This window comes from Melanaphis sacchari, unplaced genomic scaffold, assembly GCF_002803265.2.
Source record: "Melanaphis sacchari strain LSU unplaced genomic scaffold, SCAv2.0 Contig117_pilon_pilon, whole genome shotgun sequence".
Classification (NCBI taxonomy): Eukaryota; Metazoa; Arthropoda; class Insecta; order Hemiptera; family Aphididae; genus Melanaphis; species Melanaphis sacchari.
Genome location: NW_020270456.1, coordinates 114733 through 137645, shown reverse-complemented (window position 1 = coordinate 137645; position 22913 = coordinate 114733). Strand labels below are relative to the sequence as shown.

At 23.6% G+C, this 22913-nt stretch overlaps 3 protein-coding genes across 5 annotated transcripts; 2 read left to right on the top strand and 1 right to left on the bottom strand.

Annotated features, from left to right (window-relative positions):
• The first annotated feature begins 559 nt into the window (after nt 1-559).
• On the top strand, nt 560-2581 carry LOC112604008 (N6-adenosine-methyltransferase non-catalytic subunit-like). The gene is made up of 6 exons (XM_025352864.1): nt 560-625; nt 684-971; nt 1425-1598; nt 1799-2008; nt 2073-2245; nt 2306-2581. Exons 1-6 carry the CDS (start codon nt 560-562, stop codon nt 2493-2495), a joined length of 1101 nt encoding a protein of 366 aa, XP_025208649.1. The 3' UTR covers nt 2496-2581.
• Nucleotides 2582-7874: 5293 nt separating this feature from the next.
• LOC112603995 (zinc finger CCHC domain-containing protein 8 homolog) lies at nt 7875-15856 on the bottom strand. Of its 3 annotated transcripts, XM_025352844.1 has the most exons (9): nt 15643-15855; nt 14531-14567; nt 12383-12698; nt 11888-12090; nt 11477-11706; nt 10542-10660; nt 10259-10409; nt 8634-8761; nt 7875-8258 (listed from the first exon to the last, which is right to left on the bottom strand). In XM_025352844.1, the coding sequence occupies exons 3-9, from the start codon at nt 12674-12676 to the stop codon at nt 7905-7907; spliced, it is 1479 nt and encodes a 492-aa protein (XP_025208629.1). In that variant the 5' UTR covers nt 12677-12698; nt 14531-14567; nt 15643-15855; the 3' UTR covers nt 7875-7904. The 3 variants fall into 3 exon arrangements, with proteins under 3 accessions (XP_025208629.1, XP_025208630.1, XP_025208628.1); XM_025352845.1 differs by lacking the exon at nt 14531-14567 and having other exon boundaries at nt 8664-8761; nt 15643-15856; XM_025352843.1 differs by lacking the exon at nt 14531-14567.
• Nucleotides 15857-16233: 377 nt separating this feature from the next.
• LOC112604004 (protein C10) lies at nt 16234-19267 on the top strand. Its single transcript, XM_025352859.1, has 3 exons — nt 16234-16563; nt 17268-17444; nt 19067-19267. Exons 1-3 carry the CDS (start codon nt 16524-16526, stop codon nt 19198-19200), a joined length of 351 nt encoding a protein of 116 aa, XP_025208644.1. The 5' UTR covers nt 16234-16523; the 3' UTR covers nt 19201-19267.
• The last annotated feature ends 3646 nt before the right edge of the window (nt 19268-22913 follow it).

The following is a 22913-nucleotide window of genomic DNA, read 5'->3' as shown; positions in this document are numbered from 1 at the left end:
CTATTAACTTTAAGAATTGTTTATTTTTTATTATTAATTATTAATATAAAGCAAAAACACAATGTTTGTGATGAAAAAGCAAACTGCGAGTACTTCTTATCAAATAATCATGGAACGATTGATAGAAGGAGCAAGTGCCTTATAATAACAAAATAATTTTTTTTCATTAAAAAGAATATCAAAAGAAATAAATTTATCTGTATTTATATATTTTGTTATAGACGAAAAATCACCTTGAAAAATATAACAGAAAAAATAAATACATCATTAATTTCTATCATATTATCTAAAATTGTTGATTTAAAAATGTTTAAGTTGGCAAGCTGACTAAGAACCAATATGATAATAATATATTATATTATAATAAACACAAATAATATTATTATTATTGATAAATAAATGTCTGTAAAACAATGCTTAATGTTTAATATTTCAATTGTTTATTAAAAACTGTATATATTAATAAAGTAGTATATTATAGAAATTTTTTTTCAAATTATTTGTTTCAATTTGTTATTAAATTTATATTCTTCACAGTTTTGTAATAAATATTTCTATTATGAGTGAAACATTAAGAATATTAAAAAAACAATCTAAAAAAAGAAGAAAAATGATTGCAAAAATAGTAAATCTCAAGTAAATATTTAAGTTATTTGTTAATATAAAAAACTTTTTTTTTATAGCTAGGTTTCTCAGATGTACAACAGCTGAGACAAGCATTAAATCCTTATAGGAAGAAAAAAATTCAAATGCGTTCAATAAAAAAATATAATGATGGAGCAAGATATCTAGAACCAATTTTTGGAGATTCAACACCGTTTCGTAAAGGTGCCAATTCGTATTACATGCACAATGATTATTGTCAGCATTTTATTGATACTGGTCAGCGTCCGCAAAATTTTATCAGAGATGTTCACTTAAACAGCAGATTTAACGAAATTCCTAAGTTAAAGGAGTTAGTTCATCTAAAGGTATAGTTTAGATACATTTTTATAAATTATAAAATATTTAATAAAACTTAATGAACCATAAGAAATAAATAATAAGTTATTTTATTGGTGAAATAAATTATTACATTTTTTTTTTTTTTTTTTTAATTGCACATTAATTGTATTGCCATAGTAGATATCTTTTGTTATCAGTCTTATAATATCTAAACACTCGTTCTATACTATTGTAATACCATATAATCATTATAAAATACATACATTCAGAAAAAAAAACAATATTTCAAGCATAATATTGCAGTTCAATTCAACTAAGTTAAAAATAATAATTTTAATTGACTATTTACTATTTACATTCTTTACTAACATCAAGAAGTGACACAAATAACATATTGATTTAGATTATTTTTTTTAATTTAAACAATGTATGCTGATTCCTTAAAATACTTGTACTATAATTATTGAATGTTCTTATAGGATAAACTTGTATCTCAAACTGCTTTTCCGCCAATGTTTCTGAAGTGTAATCTTAGCACATTTAATTTAAAAAATTTAAATGTTGAATTTGATGTGATACTTGTTGAACCACCTTTAGAAGAATATCAACAAACATTAGGTATAACCAAAAAAGATCTGTGGAATTGGAAACAAGTGAGCTAAAGCATATATAATAATTAATAGATAATAAACGTATGCCAGATAACACAAAAAAAAAACACTAAAATTGTTGTTAATCGATAGTTAACAAATGATTCATAAAATATGATTTAGTAGCCTCTGATTAGTTTTTTGAATTTTAGTCAACTATTTTTTATGTAGCCTAGCATTAGTAAATATTGATACTTAAATAGGTAATGGATTTGAAATTGAATGAAATAGCTGCTCGCCGGAGTTTTATTTTTCTTTGGTGTGGTTCATCTGATGGTCTAGATAATGGTCGTGAATGTTTACGTCACTGGGGTTTTAGGCGTTGTGAAGATATTTGTTGGATTCAAACAAATATTAAAAAAACTAACCATTCGCAATGTTTAGAACCAAATGCTCTTTTTCAACGTACCAAGGTAATCTATCATATCATAAGTTCATTAAATTGTAATTTAGTTTAATCTTATGTTATAATTCCAGGAACATTGCTTAATGGGCATCAAAGGGACGGTTCGTCGATCTACAGACAATGACTTTATTCACTCAAACGTTGATACTGATTTAATAATTAGTGAAAAGAATGAGTTTGGTTCAACAGGAAAACCAGCAGAAATATTCAATATTATAGAACACTTTTGTCTCGGTAGAAGAAGGTATAATAATAATCTACAAGGTTGTTTTTAACAATTATAATTTTATTTTTTTGTTTTAAGACTACATTTGTTTGGTTGTGATGGAAGTGTACGTCCAGGATGGCTAACTCTGGGACAAGAATTGACTATATCTAATTTCAACATTGATTTATATAAAAGTTATTTCATGAATGGTAAACTAACAACTGGATGTACGGATCGTATTGAAGAATTAAGACCAAAATCTCCTCCTACATTTAATAAACGCTGAAATAAATGAGAGAAGTTATTACTTTTAAGTTTAGAGAATAAAGGTATTAGAATATTATAACTATTATTGATTTAATATGAATAATCTTCTCACTGATAACATGTGAATATACAAATATTTATATATAAATGTATATATATATATATAAATTGAATATTTATATTGTATCCCATCTTTTAAAAATTATTTATACATGTTGTAAGTGTATTATACTATAATACAGTCTGGAATGTTGAATTCTTTAATATTCATTGCATGCTCTTAATTTTTTAATTAGTTATTAACAAATTAAACTTTCTTTTTATTTATTTTATAATTGTAATTTCAATAACTTAAATAAATTATGGATTAAGTATACACATACAACGTAAAAAATAACTCTAATTATATTAATATATATAATTTATTTACTTATGTATACCAACAAATATAATAAGTAGGGCTCGGAAGTTAATGCATTTTGCATTTTGTTTTTTTTTTTTGGAACTTATTAGATGATGCTCTCTTGGCCACAAATGTGTTTCATTAACATGTGAATCTGAATAACTAATTTTTATTTTGCATTTTTTTGGCTTGTTTTACTTTTTAAATCATTTTTAGGTTACATTTTCCTTTTTAGTACAATTTCTTGTTTTTTTTTTTAATCAAATTCCACCAATTAACGTCTTTACACACATAATTTTTGTTATACACAAGTTTTAAGTATAGGTACATCAAATTTATATTTTATAAAATAATAAATTACACAAGCTGTGCCTATACGGGTTAGGTAAAAATAAAGATTTGATAAAATAAGCAATTTTTAGCTGTCATTTTTACTATTTTCCACTAGATCACTTCTTATTGTTTCTTGTCAACCATTAAGTTGATAACTTAAGGTTGGAAATTACTTATTAGTACTTGGTAAAAACACTGGATTTCAAACAATGGTAACAATTTTAAAAATTCTAAATGGTGAAGAACTTTCAAGTGAGTATTTTCTGGATAACTTTAGTGCTGAAGATTTGGTCAGTTTCAGATTTACTCCTATCACTTAGGTGAATGTAGAGATAAGTTTTCCAATTATAAATATTTATTAATCGATAATCATTGTTCATTTACTTTTGACAACATCAAATATGCTCTAATAGTACAATGTAATAATTTTGAGTAATTTATAAGCTCTGATAAAATTACAAAAATGTTTATAGATTTATAAACTTTTAAAAAAAAAAATGTATTTTTAGTAATTTATAACAAAATTTGTAATTTTTTATCATTTTTATGTAGTTTTTACATTTTTTTATCATTTTAAGATCATCAACTTCTAAACTCTAATAATAAGCAAATACAGTAGAGCCTTGCTAGTCTGGACCTCCCATAATCCGATAAACACGATAATCTGGATGGCATAATTCCATATGTTTGTAAATACATTAATAGTTTGTTCGAAATTAAAATTATTATTCAAAAAAAAGAATTGCTAATTTCTATACTTAAGTTCTATTATTATACATATATTTTTTTTTGTAATTTATTGTGTTAAAGTTATTTATTATTTTTATAACTTTAAGTACCACAAATATAAAAGTGGTGGAATTAAAAATTAAAATCTTAATCATTTGAGTAGGTTATTTTGGAAATCTTCTGATAATCCAAACGAATCGGTAATCTGGTCGATGCTCGGTCTGAATTCTTCTAGATTATCAAAGCTCTACTGTATGTATTAACTTATTTTGATTAATTATATGTAATTTGATTTGACTGCAAAAAAAACATCTGTCACCAAAATTCAATTAAGTACCTTTATCTGTCCTATAATTTGAGAATCATTTTTATGGAATGTTTACTAGGTAATTTTAAATGGATCAATCAGCAAATACTATATAGTAATGTAGCTGAAATTTTTAATGACAAGCTAAAAATTAATTCTGATTGGAAATTTTCATTTATGCACATTTATTGAAGTTCTACAAATGAGAACTTCATTGATTAGTAATTATTTAACTGCAAAATTAAAGTATTAATCACCAAAAACAAACAATGATTCACAAAATGTAAAATATTGTAATTCATATCAATAAAAGAAAAGTTACTTGTCGAAATTCGTAACACTTGTTAATGAAACATTAAGTTACTAGTAGTACAAATATTATTTTTACATTATATATTGTAAGTTTTTTTAATCGTGAGAATTTAGAATTCCTTTTACTTATTATTATTTTTAAATCTACAATTTCATTATTTAACAAAATATCATAATCAAAATAACATAAGTAATACATTTTGATAATATTTCTAAACATACCTATAAAAATATACGTTTATTTATATTGAAGTAAATGATTTGGGGAAAATTTATCCTACACCAAAGAAATACAAGGAAATTTGATTGTTATCCACTATATTTGAATATTCAAACACTTTATATTAAACATTTTTTAAAGAATACAATATAGGCAATTTTTTAAGTACATAATGTCTTAAAATTAAAAAATATATAATTAAATTTCTACTTTGATATCTTCTTGATGGAAGAAATTATGATTAATAAATGCATCAATAACTATACAGTATTTCGTCAAAGGGCATTTTATTAAATTAATTTTTAAAATTTAACACATAATACAATAAAAAATATACAGCTTATATAAAATAATTATTTTAACATGAGAAAAGCTTAAAACTCAATTGTATTATAAAATGATAATTAGTTTAAGTTTATAAGATTGTATTATATTTTATATTGTACAATTATTAGTATGTAGTAAAGTATAATTTAATACAGTACAATGTTTTTATTAAATGGTATAAGGAATATAATTTAATATAACATTTTAAATATAAGTCAATCATATAAAGTATAAATACAACAATATATTGTGAATAAAAATTGTCTCACGTGTTCATTCATTTATACCCAACACTATTTTTAACTCAAATTTTTGTTTTTTATATTTTTTATTATATTCATAAGTAAAAAATGTATCTAAAAAATCAAACAATAGTTCTTAGATAAATAATACAAATTAAAATAAAAAGCGATATTAGTTTTAAATTTTCTTGATTTTGATTCTAAACATTTAATAATACCTTATGGTTTAACTAACTATATAATTAATGAATATTATTAAATTTAAAACGGAAAATATTTCTTAGATTATATAGATATAACATGATTAAACCAAGTTTAATTTAAAATAAATTTTTAAATAATTATGAAGAATATTTTAAATGAGTGTTTGAAGATCGTTGATTCATTCTATTTTGGTTTTAATGTAAAGTTTTGTTGAAATTATGAAAATATTATTTTAGTTGTAGAAATTAAAATGTTACCAATGGACCAAAAAAAAGATGAGACGTTTTATACACAAATTAGTATTAATACACATAATATTACTTATAAGTTATAACATTTAATTTATTTACAACCTCAATTTATACTATAGATATCAAATATAATGACAAATTTTGTCAGTTAAGACATTTTTGTTTTTCAAAATGTTCTTACCAGGCGATTAACAATTGTTTATTTCTCAAGAATATTAATTTAATTAAAAAATAATCCATTATTTTATAAAGAAAAAATTAAACATTTTTTATAAAGATTGAATTATTCCTTTCTAAAATAAATTCATTATTAGTTTTAAGGCTAATAATTATTATTTTATGATAATGATTTAATAATATTTTCACCATTAAAATTGTTTAATATTTAATTGATTCATTTCAAATGCATTATATAAGTTATATTGTATACAGGATATATCTAATTGCTTAAAGAAAAAGTAATTACATAAATCATTACTACATATTATATTCTCATTATAATTTATTTAGTCAGTGACACAAAAATGGAACAATATACTTTTTTACCTGTCTACTACACTCTATAAACAGTATTGATTAGTTCTACACACTATTTACAAAATGGGTGTTTAACAGTTGATTTTTTGTGAGGAGTACATTTAATAACAAATGATGTGAAATGACTGCTTAAGTTTTATCAGTCACTAACTCTAACCAGATATTGTGTCACTAACACAATATAGTATTTATGGTTTTAATGGAGAAACTGGGATATTAAATTTTAATAAGCAAAACTCAGTTGTTTTTGAAATTAAATTAAAAATAATTTATATTTTTTCCAATAATTAATAAAAAAAAGAATGCTAATAAATTAAATAATACAGAGGAATTTTTTATAAATAATATGGAAGTCTAAACTCTTAGATTAATTAATACTAATAAGATGGTTATTATTATCTTGTTACATAAAAATAAATATAATAATAGTTATCATTATTATACATAAATACATATATACAGAATGATTTTTTTATCAAACAATAATCATTATTTCAAATCTATTAATGATTTAAAAAAATTTTCTAACATATTTTCCAGTGTTATAATGATAACGTTTTTGATTTTATTTTCTTTTTTTGAACAATATACATTTTTAATTTCATGTTCTGCAGCAAAATATTTATCAGAGTATTTTGACACATATATAATATATGTGTCAATATGTAATTGAAATTTGGATGAATAGTTTATGAGTTGTAAGTATTTAAAGTAAAGGTTAGCAGAAAGTAAAACAATATTTTGCAAGGTATCTTTACATCACTCCTTCTTATTGGTGTATTTACAAGGAGATATATATATCTTTTCCTTTTATTTATTACATTTATGTAGTTTTAGTTGTGTTTTTTCTATTAGCCACTGTCAGTAATAAAATGCCGAGACGTTTGACATCAACAATTTTAGACAAATCTCCCCTTCATATAAATCCTAAATTTGTTATTGTTCTATTCTACTTAATATAACTTTAAGAATTATTCTTAAGCTACTACTCCAAATTTTGGTTTATACATATTAATACTTCGAAAAATATTATGCTTCAGGATATTAAACTTCAAGATATTTAAAAAATTATGTTTTATTTTTAACTGAAAATGATGTAATAACATTTTAATAGATTTTGAAATAATATGTAGTTAGATAAAAAAATCATCTAGGAGATACAAACATGTCATCACTTAAATTATGTTTTGACATAATAATTAAGATATACATCAAAATATTAGATATAACTATACTAACATTTATTAGCACTTAACAAATATAAATATAATCATACACTACATTAAAATATTATTTATATTATAGTCTCAAAAATGTGATCCTTAAAGTATTTATTAACTACTAAGTGGAAAAGAAGTCTAAAATTAAATAATTACAATTTTTTTAGTATTAATGTTTTATATTTGTCATAAATATAATATTATAAACTCAAAGAAAACCTGTACTAATTGAGGCATTTTGAAATAAACAGTTCATGAATTGAATTTTATCAGCATAAATTTTGATAAAATTATAATTAAATTTTATAAATGACAAAATAATTTGAAAGTCAACTGCCTTAAATCATATTAAATCTTTAATTGTCTTGCGTACATCTTTTAATATTTCTCTTAACTTTTGAAATGTCCCTACAGAATTTGGTAAGTTTTCATGATCTACCATATCAACCATTCCTTTGGCAAATTTTTCATGAGTTGGTCGATTTTCATAAGAAGAAAATTTTTTGAGAATTGGAGTGCCAAGGATTTCAGATTTTACATCACCAAATTTTCTCTTTGATGTTGATGTCGAGTTCAATTCATTGTCCGTCATTTTAGAATCGGAAATATCTGTTTGAGAATCATTTTGAGTCTCTACACAACTTTGAAAGGTTAGATTTTGCTCATCAATTCCTGACTCTGTTTCATTAGTCGGAAACTGAAAAAAAAATTTTATATTAACATACTAGGTAAATTAATGTTACTTATAAGTTATAAGTTAAAAGTTATTATTACATAGATATCATTTTATTATTCAATTTAAGATACCTTATCTATTACAACTTAAATCCATAACGTTTAGCTAGTTATTACAATAACTATTAAATAAAATGTGTGGGTTAAAGTAATAAAATACCAAGAATATTTATCACATTTTTACATAAATAAATAAATTTTTAAAATGAATAAAGTAGCAATTATTTATTCTCTTTACAACAAAATATTAAAATTTAACTTTGAATTTGATGAATTAATATTTGAATAATGTACTAATATAATTATTTAAACACGCTAAAATTAAAATAATTCTCACCTCTTCATCATTTTTTTCGGATTTACTTACATCTTCAGTAATTTCTCCATCTTCTGGTGATGAAGGTGGTCCATCTTTTAATTCTTCTTTAACTTGTAAAGTCGTAGCGTTTCCTTCAGTTGAACATTCTAAATTATCCAAATATATAAATTATTAAAATTATATAGAAGTTACATAAATTAGTATCAGCAAATATTAATATAATACTGATTACTGAAGTATGTATGATATGATTGTCATCTATGATAGAAAATGTATAATTGAGTAATAATACCATTCTTGAGAAGGCTCATCAATGCCTATCAAATGAAATTGGAATATATGCTTACTTACTACTCAGTATATGGTGAATAAAATACTTTATGTTGACCACCAATTATATACACAACAAGACTATAAACTATAAATAGTTTTATTGAGATTTAAAATATCTAGATTCTGAATCATGGAATGTTTTGATAGATTAAATTTAAGAAATTTTGTTTATCCATCAGAAATAAATTAAGTTGGGAATGAGAAGAGTTCTTTTTATTTTATATCCAATATCCGTGGGAAATAGATAAAAATACAGAATAATGTTGAATAAATAAAGAATTTGTAAACATAATTATTAGAATTAAAATCTTGGAACCATTCAGAGTTGACTTTTGAATACAATATTATGTTTGATATCATAATATAACACAGTGGTTTGGGAGGACTTGACACCCACATGTGTTTTTTCCACCTCACAAATATACAACATAATACATATTGGTTCAGTAGCAGCAGCTGTGTGTTATTAACAATAACATTAGAGTTTATTAACCTATTATCAAAATTAAACATCAGAAGTTAAGATAAGAAAATGATTGTGCTTGAGCACAAAAATTTTAGAATATTTTAAGTTGCAAGACATAAGTATTATAAATGTGGCCTGGTGTGGTACGGTTGTTAGCCTCAGTCACTAATGTGTTCCGAGGTCAAGTATCGATTAGCGTCGCCTAGCTCTCAAATGGGTGACTACTCGAGTTTTTAGTGATGAATCTATGGCGTACACACATACACACACGTATTTCCAACAGTAATAATCAAACTTTACAAACAAACCTTACATAAAATAACCTACTGTTCCTATCCACAGCTAATGACTGTAGTTGCCGGACTTAAATAAGATCAATAATAAAAAAAAAAGTATTGTAAATATTACAAGTTAAAAATGCCCTTTAAAAAATAATACATAAAAAAAAGCCAATACTAAAACACAGATATTGACATGAAGTTTACATGATTTTCAGGAAATTTAAAGTAAAATTATCCATTACAAAAATTATAGAAGAAAATATTTTTAAGGTTTTGATGCATCAGTTATAAATATTATTAATAACTGACCTTATTTCAAATTTTAAAATTTAAATTTAAATAGATATTAAATTATTCTGAGACAATATTTGAATATATCGATAAGTCATAATCTCAAAAATATAATTTTATACAATTTATATGATGAATGACTTTATTTTAAGAGACAAAAATATTAAAAAAAAAAATGATTTTGAATCTAGCTCACGCATTTTATCCATATAATGTGTAGGCCAAAAAAATAAAAATAAAAATAGTAGGCTGACAACCTTTTAAATCATTACCATTTTTGATAGATGCAAAACTTGTGTCTTGACTACTAGTTCCTGACAACGTTGCTCCATTATTATCAATTTGGCCATTTTTTAATCTTTCATACATAAGCTTAATGCTTTGGTCAGGGTTATATTCAGGACAACCAAATTTCTTCCCTTCCTAAAACAGCCCATCAAATATTATATAATACAAATTATTAAAAAAATTTAAAAATTTATAAACACAAAATATATACATAACTCATTTAACTAATTAGTCTATTATTAGTAAATAAATAAAAAAAAATCATACATCAATAACATCTGGTGGACATGGAGCATTAAATCCAGGAAATTCGTGTAATTTTCTCTCATTGATATTGCAATGAAAGTAATCATTTGTTCCAGTGTTTTTGCCAGGAAAAGGTAAACCTAAAAATAACCAAACAAATATTAATATATTATTCAAACGCAACAATATGATATTTAAATTTAACTGGTACTTTTAAATTAATAAAAAATTACAGATTATCTAAAATCAGATAGTGCACTTAGATAGTTAGCTCAAAAATATTAAAAAATCTATAGAACTAATAAAAGTATGATAGAATAGAAAAAAATTTTCTGTTTAAAAATATTTGACTCAATTTTAACATTATTATCAAGTTTAACACTGATATAGTTTATATATTTATATAAATATGTTTAAAATATGTATAAACAGTAGAATCTCAATTATACAAATCCTATATTATCTGATTATAAGTACATGGCAATTAATGTATCAGAATGTTCAATTATCCAAACATACTGGTCAGTATACTAATTTTATCATTTATGTCATATTTTATTATTAGTATACTATAAGCACATGTATATATACAATGTGAAAAATAAATGTAATAAATGTAATATGTAAATCATGATAACTTTTTTGTTATCAATAATAATATATGTAACAGTAATAAATATAATTTCATACATACTACACATTAAATATAAAATTAAATAAACATTTAAAAAGTTTCCAGTATCCAAACTAGGTATGATTTCAATTAGTTCTGATAATCAAAATTTTATTGTACTGACAATATAGTAAATAATTATGTGATCAAAACTAATTAGACCTGTTATTTTAAAGGATTTTGAAATTCTAATCTATCTAGTTTTATATCATAGATATTTAACTTAAATATATTTATTTTTGAAATTCAGTTTCCAAAATAAGTAAAACACACTTATAATTACATTCATTAGGTGTAGTATATATTGAAATCCCAGAATATTCTTCTCTAGCTTCTTCAAGCCATCCACTAGGATAACCATGTTCTCGCATTCTATAGATATGTATTGGAAGCCCATTTTTAGGAACACCCAATGCATTTAACAAACTATCACTTAATTTACCAGGTGTTAAATCACTGCATAAATTTTTATTTTCTGCTAGGAAGTATCGTACATTTTTATGATTTCCAGATCTAAATTATAAAAAATAATGTAAACAATAAGTTATTATTATTAATTTAATGTATGGCTGATTTACATTCTATATTTAATACTTTTTTTTAAATATTTATTTAATTATATTTGTAAATCTTATTTTAAAGCGTATCAATATATCAAAAATGTAGTTAACTCTTAGATTTTTTTTTAAATTACCGATTTTTGAAGTTTCTACCGCCAGAATTTTGTTGATGTTGTTTTTGCATAAGAAAAGCATTTCGATTTTTTGAAATTTTCCATTGAACTCTAGGTTTTGGACAATTATGCAAGGAATGGTCCACAGAATTACAATTCCAACATGAATTTTGTTTTTGCGGTGTAAAATTATTTTTTCCGTGTCTATTCTTATTAGACGCAACCTAGAACAAAAAAAATGAATTTTTTTTCAATAAATAGAATTTAAAATTTTATTGTAATATTTTAAATCCTCTGTATCGAATGACAATATTTTTGTATTTAATAAAAAATATTTTTTTTTTTTTAGTAATTTAAAGTAATTTAATTAGGTTAATAATATGATAATTAAAAACTTATTAGATACTTAATTATCATATTAAATTAAATTTGACTTTTAAAACTTAATATATATTTTAATAAAAACTACTAACAATTATGTACATATTATATAGTTAAAATATGATAATTAATTACCACAAATTTTATTGGACGATTTAGCCTAAAACTGTTAGTTCTGTCTATAACAAACAAAGGTTCACTTTCTTCTTTTGATTGTAAATCATTGGTTTCTGGATAATAATTTTGTTCAAAATCATGAGAAGGTCCTGAACCATCGTATGATCTAGAATTATTGTATAGTTCTTGATTATCGTAAGGTCTTGGACGATCAAATGGTTCTGTACCACTATATCCTGGTTCTGGATTAAATTTGTCTATGTCATCATTCGTAGTAGATTCACATTCCATGGCCCCATGATCGGTACTCATGATGAATGGTAACTGTTTATTACTATAACAAATACACAAAAATTGTACTAAGTAAACCAACAATATATAATTGTTATTATTAACATAGTGATATAATAATTAAGCTAATTGTGTTGCACAAAAACAGTAAATTTTGTTGTTTTTTGTTACAGTTGTACTCATTTATTATGCTATCTACATAGAAAGTTTTACTAACGACCTGCACCATAATACACTTAGTCTTAGATGATAACTACTCATTTTATCAGAAGTTCCCAAACTGTACGCCGCGGCGCCCTGGTGCGCCGCGGCGCGTTATTGGAGGAGCCGCGGCTGTGCCTCGCTATATTTATGTGAAGCTGGGTTTTCGGCGACCGCTGTGATAAAAAGCAAATATCGGTCAAAAATCAATGTGGTAAAGGAAATGAGAGTAGCAGTATCAAGTTTGATCCCAAGATTTGAAAAACTATATAGTGATGTCCAGGCTAAACTATCTCACTAATTCAATTGTTTTCTAAAAATAAACTAAATCTAATTTACTTTACCTAATAAAATTAAAATTAAATAATTCAGTATATAATTATATAAAATAAATATTTCAACATTATCTATTGAAAATTAAACATGTTTATTATTTTATCTATTTTATTTAAAAAAAGTCGTAAATTTTAATAAGGGCGCCACGAGTAGGAAAAGTTTGGGAACCTCTGCATTATATTATTGGCTGCATACTAGTTGCGTCCTAAAGATATCTATGAAAAAAGGTCTAATTCGAATTGCGGCCTGAGTTTATTTTAAGCACAAAAAATTGCGGCCCGGGTTTTTTAAATTCTAGATCTTGACTGATAAAATATAATCACAGTTTAATGTAGACCTAACTAATAAGTACACCTTAGTTGTCGCTTTACTAACGCTCTAACGCTAAGAACATTCTGTCACTTTTCAGTTTTAATTTATTTATAATATTGAATGAAATTTTGAGTGAAAAATATCGCAATTTATTTGTAATGGACGAATATAAATTTCGTTTCCATAAAAATTTAAAAAATAATGTTGATCGATATTGCTGTACTTAAAAGACTTGTATAGCATAAATTAATTTAAACAATAACGTAATTATTAAAAAAAAAGTTTTAAATCATGAAAACCACAAAAAAGATAGTGATGAAACATTAAACAGACTATAAGTAATCAAGTGAAATGTAAAGTTGTTGATGATATTAATCAGAAGCCAAGTAAAATTATTCATAGCCACCTTACACAAGACATAGACACTTTGACAACATATGATTAAACATTAATAAGAAAAAATATTCACCATGCTCAATCATACATTATGCTAAAGTTACCTGTGGACTTGAATGAATTATAATTTTTCATTAATAAATATAAATTATTTTCCCAAATGTTGTTCATGGTTTAAAAAATGGTAATTATTACTACTCTTATTTTTTATACTTCCCAATAAAGAAACTAAAACACATGAAAATACGTTTAAGCACATTATATCTGAATGTCTAAAATTATATCATTTTAATATCAGATTTTAATGTAAAAAAAACATTTTTAACCTTAAGAAATATATACATTTTTTCCAGTGTCAACATTTAAAAAAAAACAAATCATAATTTTTAACCTACCTGCAGTATCTACAGATACTACAGGCAGTCCTAAGTCTATATAAAAATGTGAAGAAAAATGAAGCTTTTTTTTTAATTTTAATTTACATATTTCAATTAATTTAATTTTAAATTTTGGGCCGCAATTAATAAGTAACCCAAAAAAAACTCGGGCCGCAATTCGGAAGAAATTTTTAATGTGGGGTGCAAATAGTAGCTGTCCATATTATTGCCAAAAAAAATAGGTTCTACTCACAAGTGTCTTATTTCTCATCTGATGCTCTGACTTATCACTGAGAAAAAAAAATCAAACTATCAAATACTATTTTAGTATAACATATATCTATAAATGTAATAAAGTTTATAACTAAAATTGTTAATGTTCTCCACATAGGAAAACCAAATAGAAACTTTTGAAATTTTGTAATATCATTAGATAGTTGAGTATGGTTATACAGAACAAAATGGTGCTAATAAGTATTATGAATAGTGATTACAAAAATAATAGTGTTGTTCTATTAAGATACTATTCCCACATATGTTGTCTCTGTCTGACAAACATTCAACTTAACAAATTTACATTCAGTAGAACCAATTTTGTGTTGTTAGCTTTAACATGTCAAACATTATTTGACCTATTATCAAAATTAAAAATGATAACAATATTTATAATTATTTTTTTTTTTTTAGTTAGTAACATTTATATAATTTAGTGTTTTAGATAGGTAATTCATTAATTGTTAAAAATTAAAATATCATAACAAATTAACACAATTTTTTTATATTGTATGGTTGCAAGACAGAAACAACACAGCAGTATCTTCTTAATCATATTAATAAATTAAGTTAAAATGAGAATTTAAATATATAATGTATACGTTTTTTACTATTGTACTTGGTTAACTAATTGGGTAAGGATAATTATACTTTTTTCTACAGAAAAATTGTTAGTATCTATCAATTTTTATTTGTGATATAATGAAATATATATGAGTAGATATATTAAACTTGTATCAAGAAGAGTGTATTTTTAATGTATTTACACATATGTATCAAAGTGTCATAAATTGGTGTAAAAACTATGAGATACGTAATTATATTGTAAACATCACATTAGAAGAGTTCTTTTGTTACTATTTTATGTTTCACAATCATCGACAGTGAACAATATGTGAAATTATAGCTCAAATTACAAGACACACATTGGATAAAGTTTTTGAAGACTAAAATATATGATTGCATTTTGAACACTATGTGTACAATCTAAAATACAATGCTCTATATCTCAAAATATAAATTTAATTAATATCGGTTCTAAAACATTAACATTAATCCCATTCTTAAGTCCCAAATTTGAACGACACTTACCATCAAAACATTCAATAAACAGTCCTAATGAATTGACTAGTTTAATATCCCGACCAATGAACTATTTGGATTTGGATCTGGCACGCACAATTTGAAAAATTAGTATTATTATTAATATTAAGGAATATCTGAAGATCAAGACATTGACCAAAACACGTTTATTATCAAATATCTATATTATCGCCACGATTTTTGAAAATATAATATATATATATGCATAGATGAGATATTATATGTAAAAAATACAGATCCTAAATCGTGGTTATCACTGACGAGAAACGGCGACTGGCCTATCGTGATATCACGGTATCAATAATAACAATAACACTAGCGTCGTCCAGTTCTAATCTAATAATATTATTTGTTACAGAAAAAAAATGGAAAAATTATGATTTTCAACGCAATATTGTTAAATACTTACCCCTGGTTTATTTTTTTTTTTTTGTCGAAGTCGATGAATTGATATCTTAAGACAAATAATATTTGTATTTTTTAACTTTGGTAATTGGTGCTATCTAACGACCAAATAATGACAACTTGCTTTATCAAATTGCTATCAACAATAATTAAATAACATTTTTTAATGAATAAATACATATCATATAAAAATTCGAGTGATCTTTTCACCCATAAATCAAATATAGTGAAAAAGCTTTTTGTACTTAAAGTTTCTATTGAATTTAGATAACTTCATGCAGACGTATTCATGTAAATACTATAAATTATCAATGCACTTTAATATAACATCTTATGAATAGTTTTGATGCAATATTTACATAATTTCAAAGTAAATTAAATAGCATACTACTATTTTCATACAACAATAAAAGCGGTTGGATGTGTTGAGCTTGTTTCTGATTTTTAATTTCAAAAAAACAACAATGACAACGCCTATACAATTTGATTCAAGTACTATAAGAGGTAAACAATTATTATGAACTTTACACTGTTAAAAATAACAGATATTTTTATTGTTATAGAAACAAATAAAAATAAAGAATACGAGTTATATAAATGTTATTAATTTTACATGTTTATTCTGTAAGAACATATTAATGTTTTGAAGTTTATGAAACCTTTGATTTTTGATCATGTACTAGAATTAATTACAACTAAACATTAAAAAAAATTAAATACTTTTTAAGTTGCTAAAAAACTAATTAGGCTTTTAATTACATTGTAGAAGATATCTTAAAGAATTATTAATTATTGGCTATTGTTCTAATTAAAATAATTTAGTTATTTACATTTTCAACTTTATGAGATTAAACTGTATACATACAGTTAAATTCAGAAATTCTCAATCTTTTTATATTCCAGTATATCTACAAATTTTGTAAATATCTACCTGCCACTTGAAAACAGATAAATATATAGTTTATTATTAAGAATAATTCTAATTTGTTTCTTCAAAGTTTCATACAATTAGTTAACCACTGGTCTAATATAAACATTCAAAGACTCATAGGTACCTATTGAGTATGTACACATAAACAAACAAAAATTGTAATTTAACTAAAATTTTAGATAACTTTGTAATTTTATCTGATATAAACCTAGATTATAGTGGATTATATGTTAACATAATTTTGATGCTTTTTTAATTATCTTTTTAAATATTTTAGTTATTTTGGCTGAGATTTTGGAATCTCTTACAACTTGTGAAAATGCATTGAATTTAGAAGATGCTAAAAGTAAGGCTGGCAATGACATGCTAAAAGTTATGCAGTATGTTTATCCTATAGTTGTTAGCACTCAGATGGATGTAATAAAAAAATATGGGCTTCCTGAAGGACGAGAAGGTAATAAAATATAAAATGTACCATTAATTTTATCATATGATGTACAACACTAGAATACACCAATTTTAAGTTAAATTTAATTATTATTAAAAGGAGAAATTCCTCACAAATATTTATGTGAGCTAATACTGAGTATAAATTGTAGTTAAAGTGATTGGTATGCGTACACTTTTTAATTTTAATTTTCTATCCCATCACCTATTTGGATCAACAAAATAATGTATTCCCTTTAAAAAAATTATAATTTAAAAATAAAAATAAAATATGATCATTTTTATGCAATTTCAGTTTTTGATAAAAGATTTTATTTTTTTTATTGTAACTAGGAAATAAATAACTTTAATGTTATTCCCCAAATGTTTATATGATAATTTTCTATGTATTATAAAATATTCATAATATTTTGAAACCATTTTAATTATTTATAAACATTTGAAATTTTCCATTATTTTTAATTTTTTTTTTATAAATATCAATAAAAACAAAAAAAATACTCGATATTTCCCCTTTTAAGGAAAATTCATGAATCATATTATATATATTTTGAATTTTTTACAATTATTTTGAAAATAAGATATCTTAGATACCTAAAATATAATATATATATTGTTGTTTATTATGAAGTATTACTATATTAATTGTAAATTAACATAATAAGTAATGCTATTTAATGTTACTTGAAATTGGTTAGTGTCAAAAATTCAAAATATCTATACCTAGCCCAAAATATTTGTATGTTAAAATATTCACTAGGAAAAAAAAATTGAATATTTAATACAAGATACCACATAAATTTTCCTTACAGATATGTAAAAATATTTAAAATGCATAGCCACAGTTTGTTTTTATAAGCATTTGTAATTCAAATGTTAACAATATTACATATTTAAACTATGAATAATGATATTCATTATTTATTTATTGTTCATAAGCATTATTCATTGGAACATAAAATATTTACATGTGTTATTATCATTTATATATACTTCATGATATTTTCAAATGTTTCTTTCAAAATATTATTTCATTCTTCTGTATTAATATACCAAAAAATTACCTTGTAGAAATATCGAAATAAAACTTAGTATGAAATATACCTAGTGAAATAGGCTTATAATAAACATTTATATTATTATGATAGTTGATATACTTTATTTAATTTAATTACCTCCCTCTAAACAATTGATTTAATATTATTTTTTTTGTTAATCTTAGAAATATTTTTTTACTAGAACTTAGAAGTAACTATTTTTTTGGTCATATAATTTAACTTCCTTTAACATGATAACATACGTGCATTATTATATAATAATAAATGTCATTGTTTTTTTTTTTTTTTTAACTATCATAAAACAAAATTCACACTCAAAGAATATACTCGAACTTATGCCATCTTTCATTTATTTTGAGTCACTTAAACTGAGTTTCAATAGATAAAATAATAAATTTAACAGTAAGGTAAATTGGAGTACATGTTGATTTAAAGCAAACAAAATAATTATTTTATTCATAATATAACATAGTATTTTATTCTTCATTTTTTATCAAATAATTATGTATCTTAAATTACCTTTAAGTTTATATTGAATTAAATAGGTATTGTATTGATTTCCTTCTTTCAGGAATTATAAAATTTACCAGAAGTGTAGTTGCATTTGAAAAAGATGATAGAGTAGTGGCTGATCTTCACCGTCAAATTCGATCATTTTATTTGCCACCAGTCAATGTTTCAAGTGTTGTGACTTCACATGTGTAGATTTAATCATTTAATTTGTAAGAAATGCCACATGAAAATTAAAATAGTTTATTGATTATGTTATAATAAAAATACTTAATACTTTTAATAATTTAATTTTTTATTATACTGTTAATAACTTAAATTTATATTTTTTTACTATGCTTAAATTTATAAAATATATATTGAAATTAACTATTAGCATATTAACCATTACTAACAATTTTATTTATTTTTATTTTTGTTTCAATCTTTTAGATCAAATAAACTATCTCTTTCTATCTTAGTTTTGTGCTAATACATGACAATGACAATCTGTATCTCAATGAAAGTTTGTAACATCTCTCTTGACTTAATCCTTCTAACACATTTAAAGTATTCTAAGAGGTCATTACTTTTTTGGATTATCTCATAAAACTATCTTTATTTATAATGATATTGAATGTTTATTTTATTAAATACCAGTAACTAGTTAGTGTAAAACCATATACATTTTCATTATTATTATTAGAAATTATCAAAACTTTTTTGTTTACATATAAATTAATGACTTTTGTAATTTTATTGTAATTTAAAAACTTCTTATATTACTTTATTACCCAAACTATATTGTTCTACATTAAACAATGAGATTTTATTATTTTAAATATATTTTAACAATTTTTAGCTATTTGTAAGCATTTTTAGTTCTTAAGAACTCAAAACTTTTTGACAATACGTAATATTATATACTTTACACCAACAATTTTCAAAATATTTAGTTTAATTTTAAGTTATTTATACCACAAATCTATTTATACTGGTTCTATGATACTTCAATATATCGACACATTAACAATTTTGTCAAACATTGAAGAAAATCATAATATAATATGTCTTGCAATTTATTTATGCAGAAATTAGTTCAATCTACTGCATTACTAAATAGTAAATACTAATAGAAATATGTATAAATATAAACTTGTAATAAATTATCTTTAGAATAATTAAATTATATACTGAAAAACCTAATTCTACTCAAAATCATTTTTATGTGTAATGATTAATCTACAAATTAAATTTAACACATCTATTTTCTACCTATCATGTTTATAATTTAATATATCGACTTAATTATACTTTGCTTAAAACTCTTAATAATACTTATAGAGTTGGTATTAGGTAATAAATATAATTTGATCTTTTTTTGTTTAAAAAGTATTAGGTATTTTAATCAACAATAAAAAATTTTAAATTGAATATGGGTATTAATAAATGGTGATTTTCAAAAGATATTGAACATCTTTAATAATTTTTCAATAAACAAATAAAAAAGCTGTTGCCTGTTATCATTATTAAACTAAAAAAAGTAATAATAGAAAAATGAAAATATTAAACATCAGCCTAATATCTATTATTTGCTTAGAACTATTTTTGTTTGGTTTGAATAGTTATTTTACGACTAAAGTTAAATTACAACTTAAAAAGAATTGTATCATGTAACATTAATAGATAGATACTGCAAAGTAATGGTACATGAGGTGAAGTATTGAAGTACCAATGCTCATCTGATTCACCTTCATGCAGCAACTTAAGATAGAAAAAAATAATACTCTAAACTAAAGTCAAAATTTTAATTGTGTTTATATAAGTTTTGCACAATAATGTATTGTTCACAATTGCTTACTGGTATTGAAATTATTTAAATTGTGACACATTATTTATAATTTAATTTTTGGGTAAAATCTTACTCTTATATATAGGTATAACGTACATATAGGTATGAAAAAATGTTTTACAATAGGTATGCTTAATTATTGCCTACATAAAAAAAAACTTTTAAAAGCACTACTAATCATTAATGTAGTAATTTATAACCCAGGCTTCTAGCTATGGAAATTAAATTCTGAAATACGTATTATTGGTACCTACTACCAAATATTTATATTATACTATACCACAGCGGTCCCCAAACTGTGAGGCAAGACTCTTTCGGGAGGCATGGTTTAAATATTGAAATTGTACCTACCTAAACACCATAAGTACTAATATAATACTATGCAGTAATAAAAAATGTTTCATTTATTCAAGAAAGGTGCGATCATTTTTTTTTATTTTTAGAGATGCGTGAACAATAAAAGGTTTGGGAACCGCTATTATTATACCATTATATTTCTATGATAACATAAAACTTTTAAAGTTAAAAGGATCACAAATGGTCAGTTATTTCCATCAAATAATGTATCAATCTATTATACCCATATGAAGTACGAGTATAATCATACTTTAAAAACTGATTTGAATTTGTTGTTATGTCTACTTAAAATTGATCAAAAGAATCTATGTATTATTTCAAAACTTCTATAAATTTGGTTTTAATATTTAAGATGTACCTATTTATACCTATATACAATTTTTACTTTAAATTAATAATTTATAAATGTAACTTGATCAATTTCAGGTGAACATATTATAAATTCAAAAGTAAATTTCTAGAAGTTTTATCATATTTTCAGTTCCTTCTTTAGAATAGACAAAAAATAAGCAAGTAAGCAAACATTTTATAATTATACTGCTTTCCAGCGTGCGACGACGCCACGGTGATGGATAACATATACACACACGACACACGTGCTGGAGCTTTACCCTTTTTATTTTATAGACATCACATCCGTCTAAACTATACGTACAGTATGCACACATTTATACAACAAGCATACACACACTTTAAATGTAGAAAATTATATTTATAGAACTAATTAAAAACTGTCGGTTTCGGAACTCCTTAATAGGTAGGTATGTTACTTGTCATCTGATAAATTTACGATTTACATTAACGGTGACATAAAATGTGTTATACCTAAACTTATAAATCTACAGATAATCGTATAATTGTTTTTGGTCAATAATGTAATTATAAATAGACGCTGAGAAACCAAGTAGGCCTCCGTGGATTTAACACTGTTTTAATATTACCCTAAGGAAACGTAATAGTCAAACGCTAATTTTTTTTTGTCAATGTTGCCCTGCAGTTTTGTGATAATAGCTATAGGTACCTAAGACTTACGTGGTTACTATACATAGGTAGTCTTAATAGAACATAATAGTGTATTAATATATTATATACCTATACCGAATGTCTGAATAAATATAATGTACCTATACCTAAATAATATTGTAACGTACGAACTTACGCCAAGGTAGAAAATAATATACATTGCAATTTCAACATTGTTAGTTTAGTACCAATAATGGAATAATACTTAGTAGTTTAGTCTATTCGTCTATAATTTAATGCGAGAGCCGAGAGGTGGCATATGGCGCGGCAATAACAATTGTCAGTTATATCTTATTTACATCTATCTGTGTCACCATTTTGTACGGACGGTATTCCTACATCATGAAATTATTCATAACATTAATTGAAACGGATGTTTTCCGACGAAGGTCGTCGAATAACGCACATCTGTCACACTTTATACAGAGTGATATTTTAAATGCAGTAAATTGTAAATAGTAATAACTGATGAGTAAACAATCATTAGATAGGTATCTCAAAAAATATTAACGTTTTTGGGAATATTTTTATTAGGTACTTAACTGTAAAATTATTAGCAATACCCAATAACGTTTTTATTAAAAATTGAATATTTTTATCTTTATCGTTATTATGTATGTTTTAAGTTATGTTATTGTAATTTTTCGAACAACACTACGACAGAATACATTTTTTATTTCCGAAACAAAATATAGGT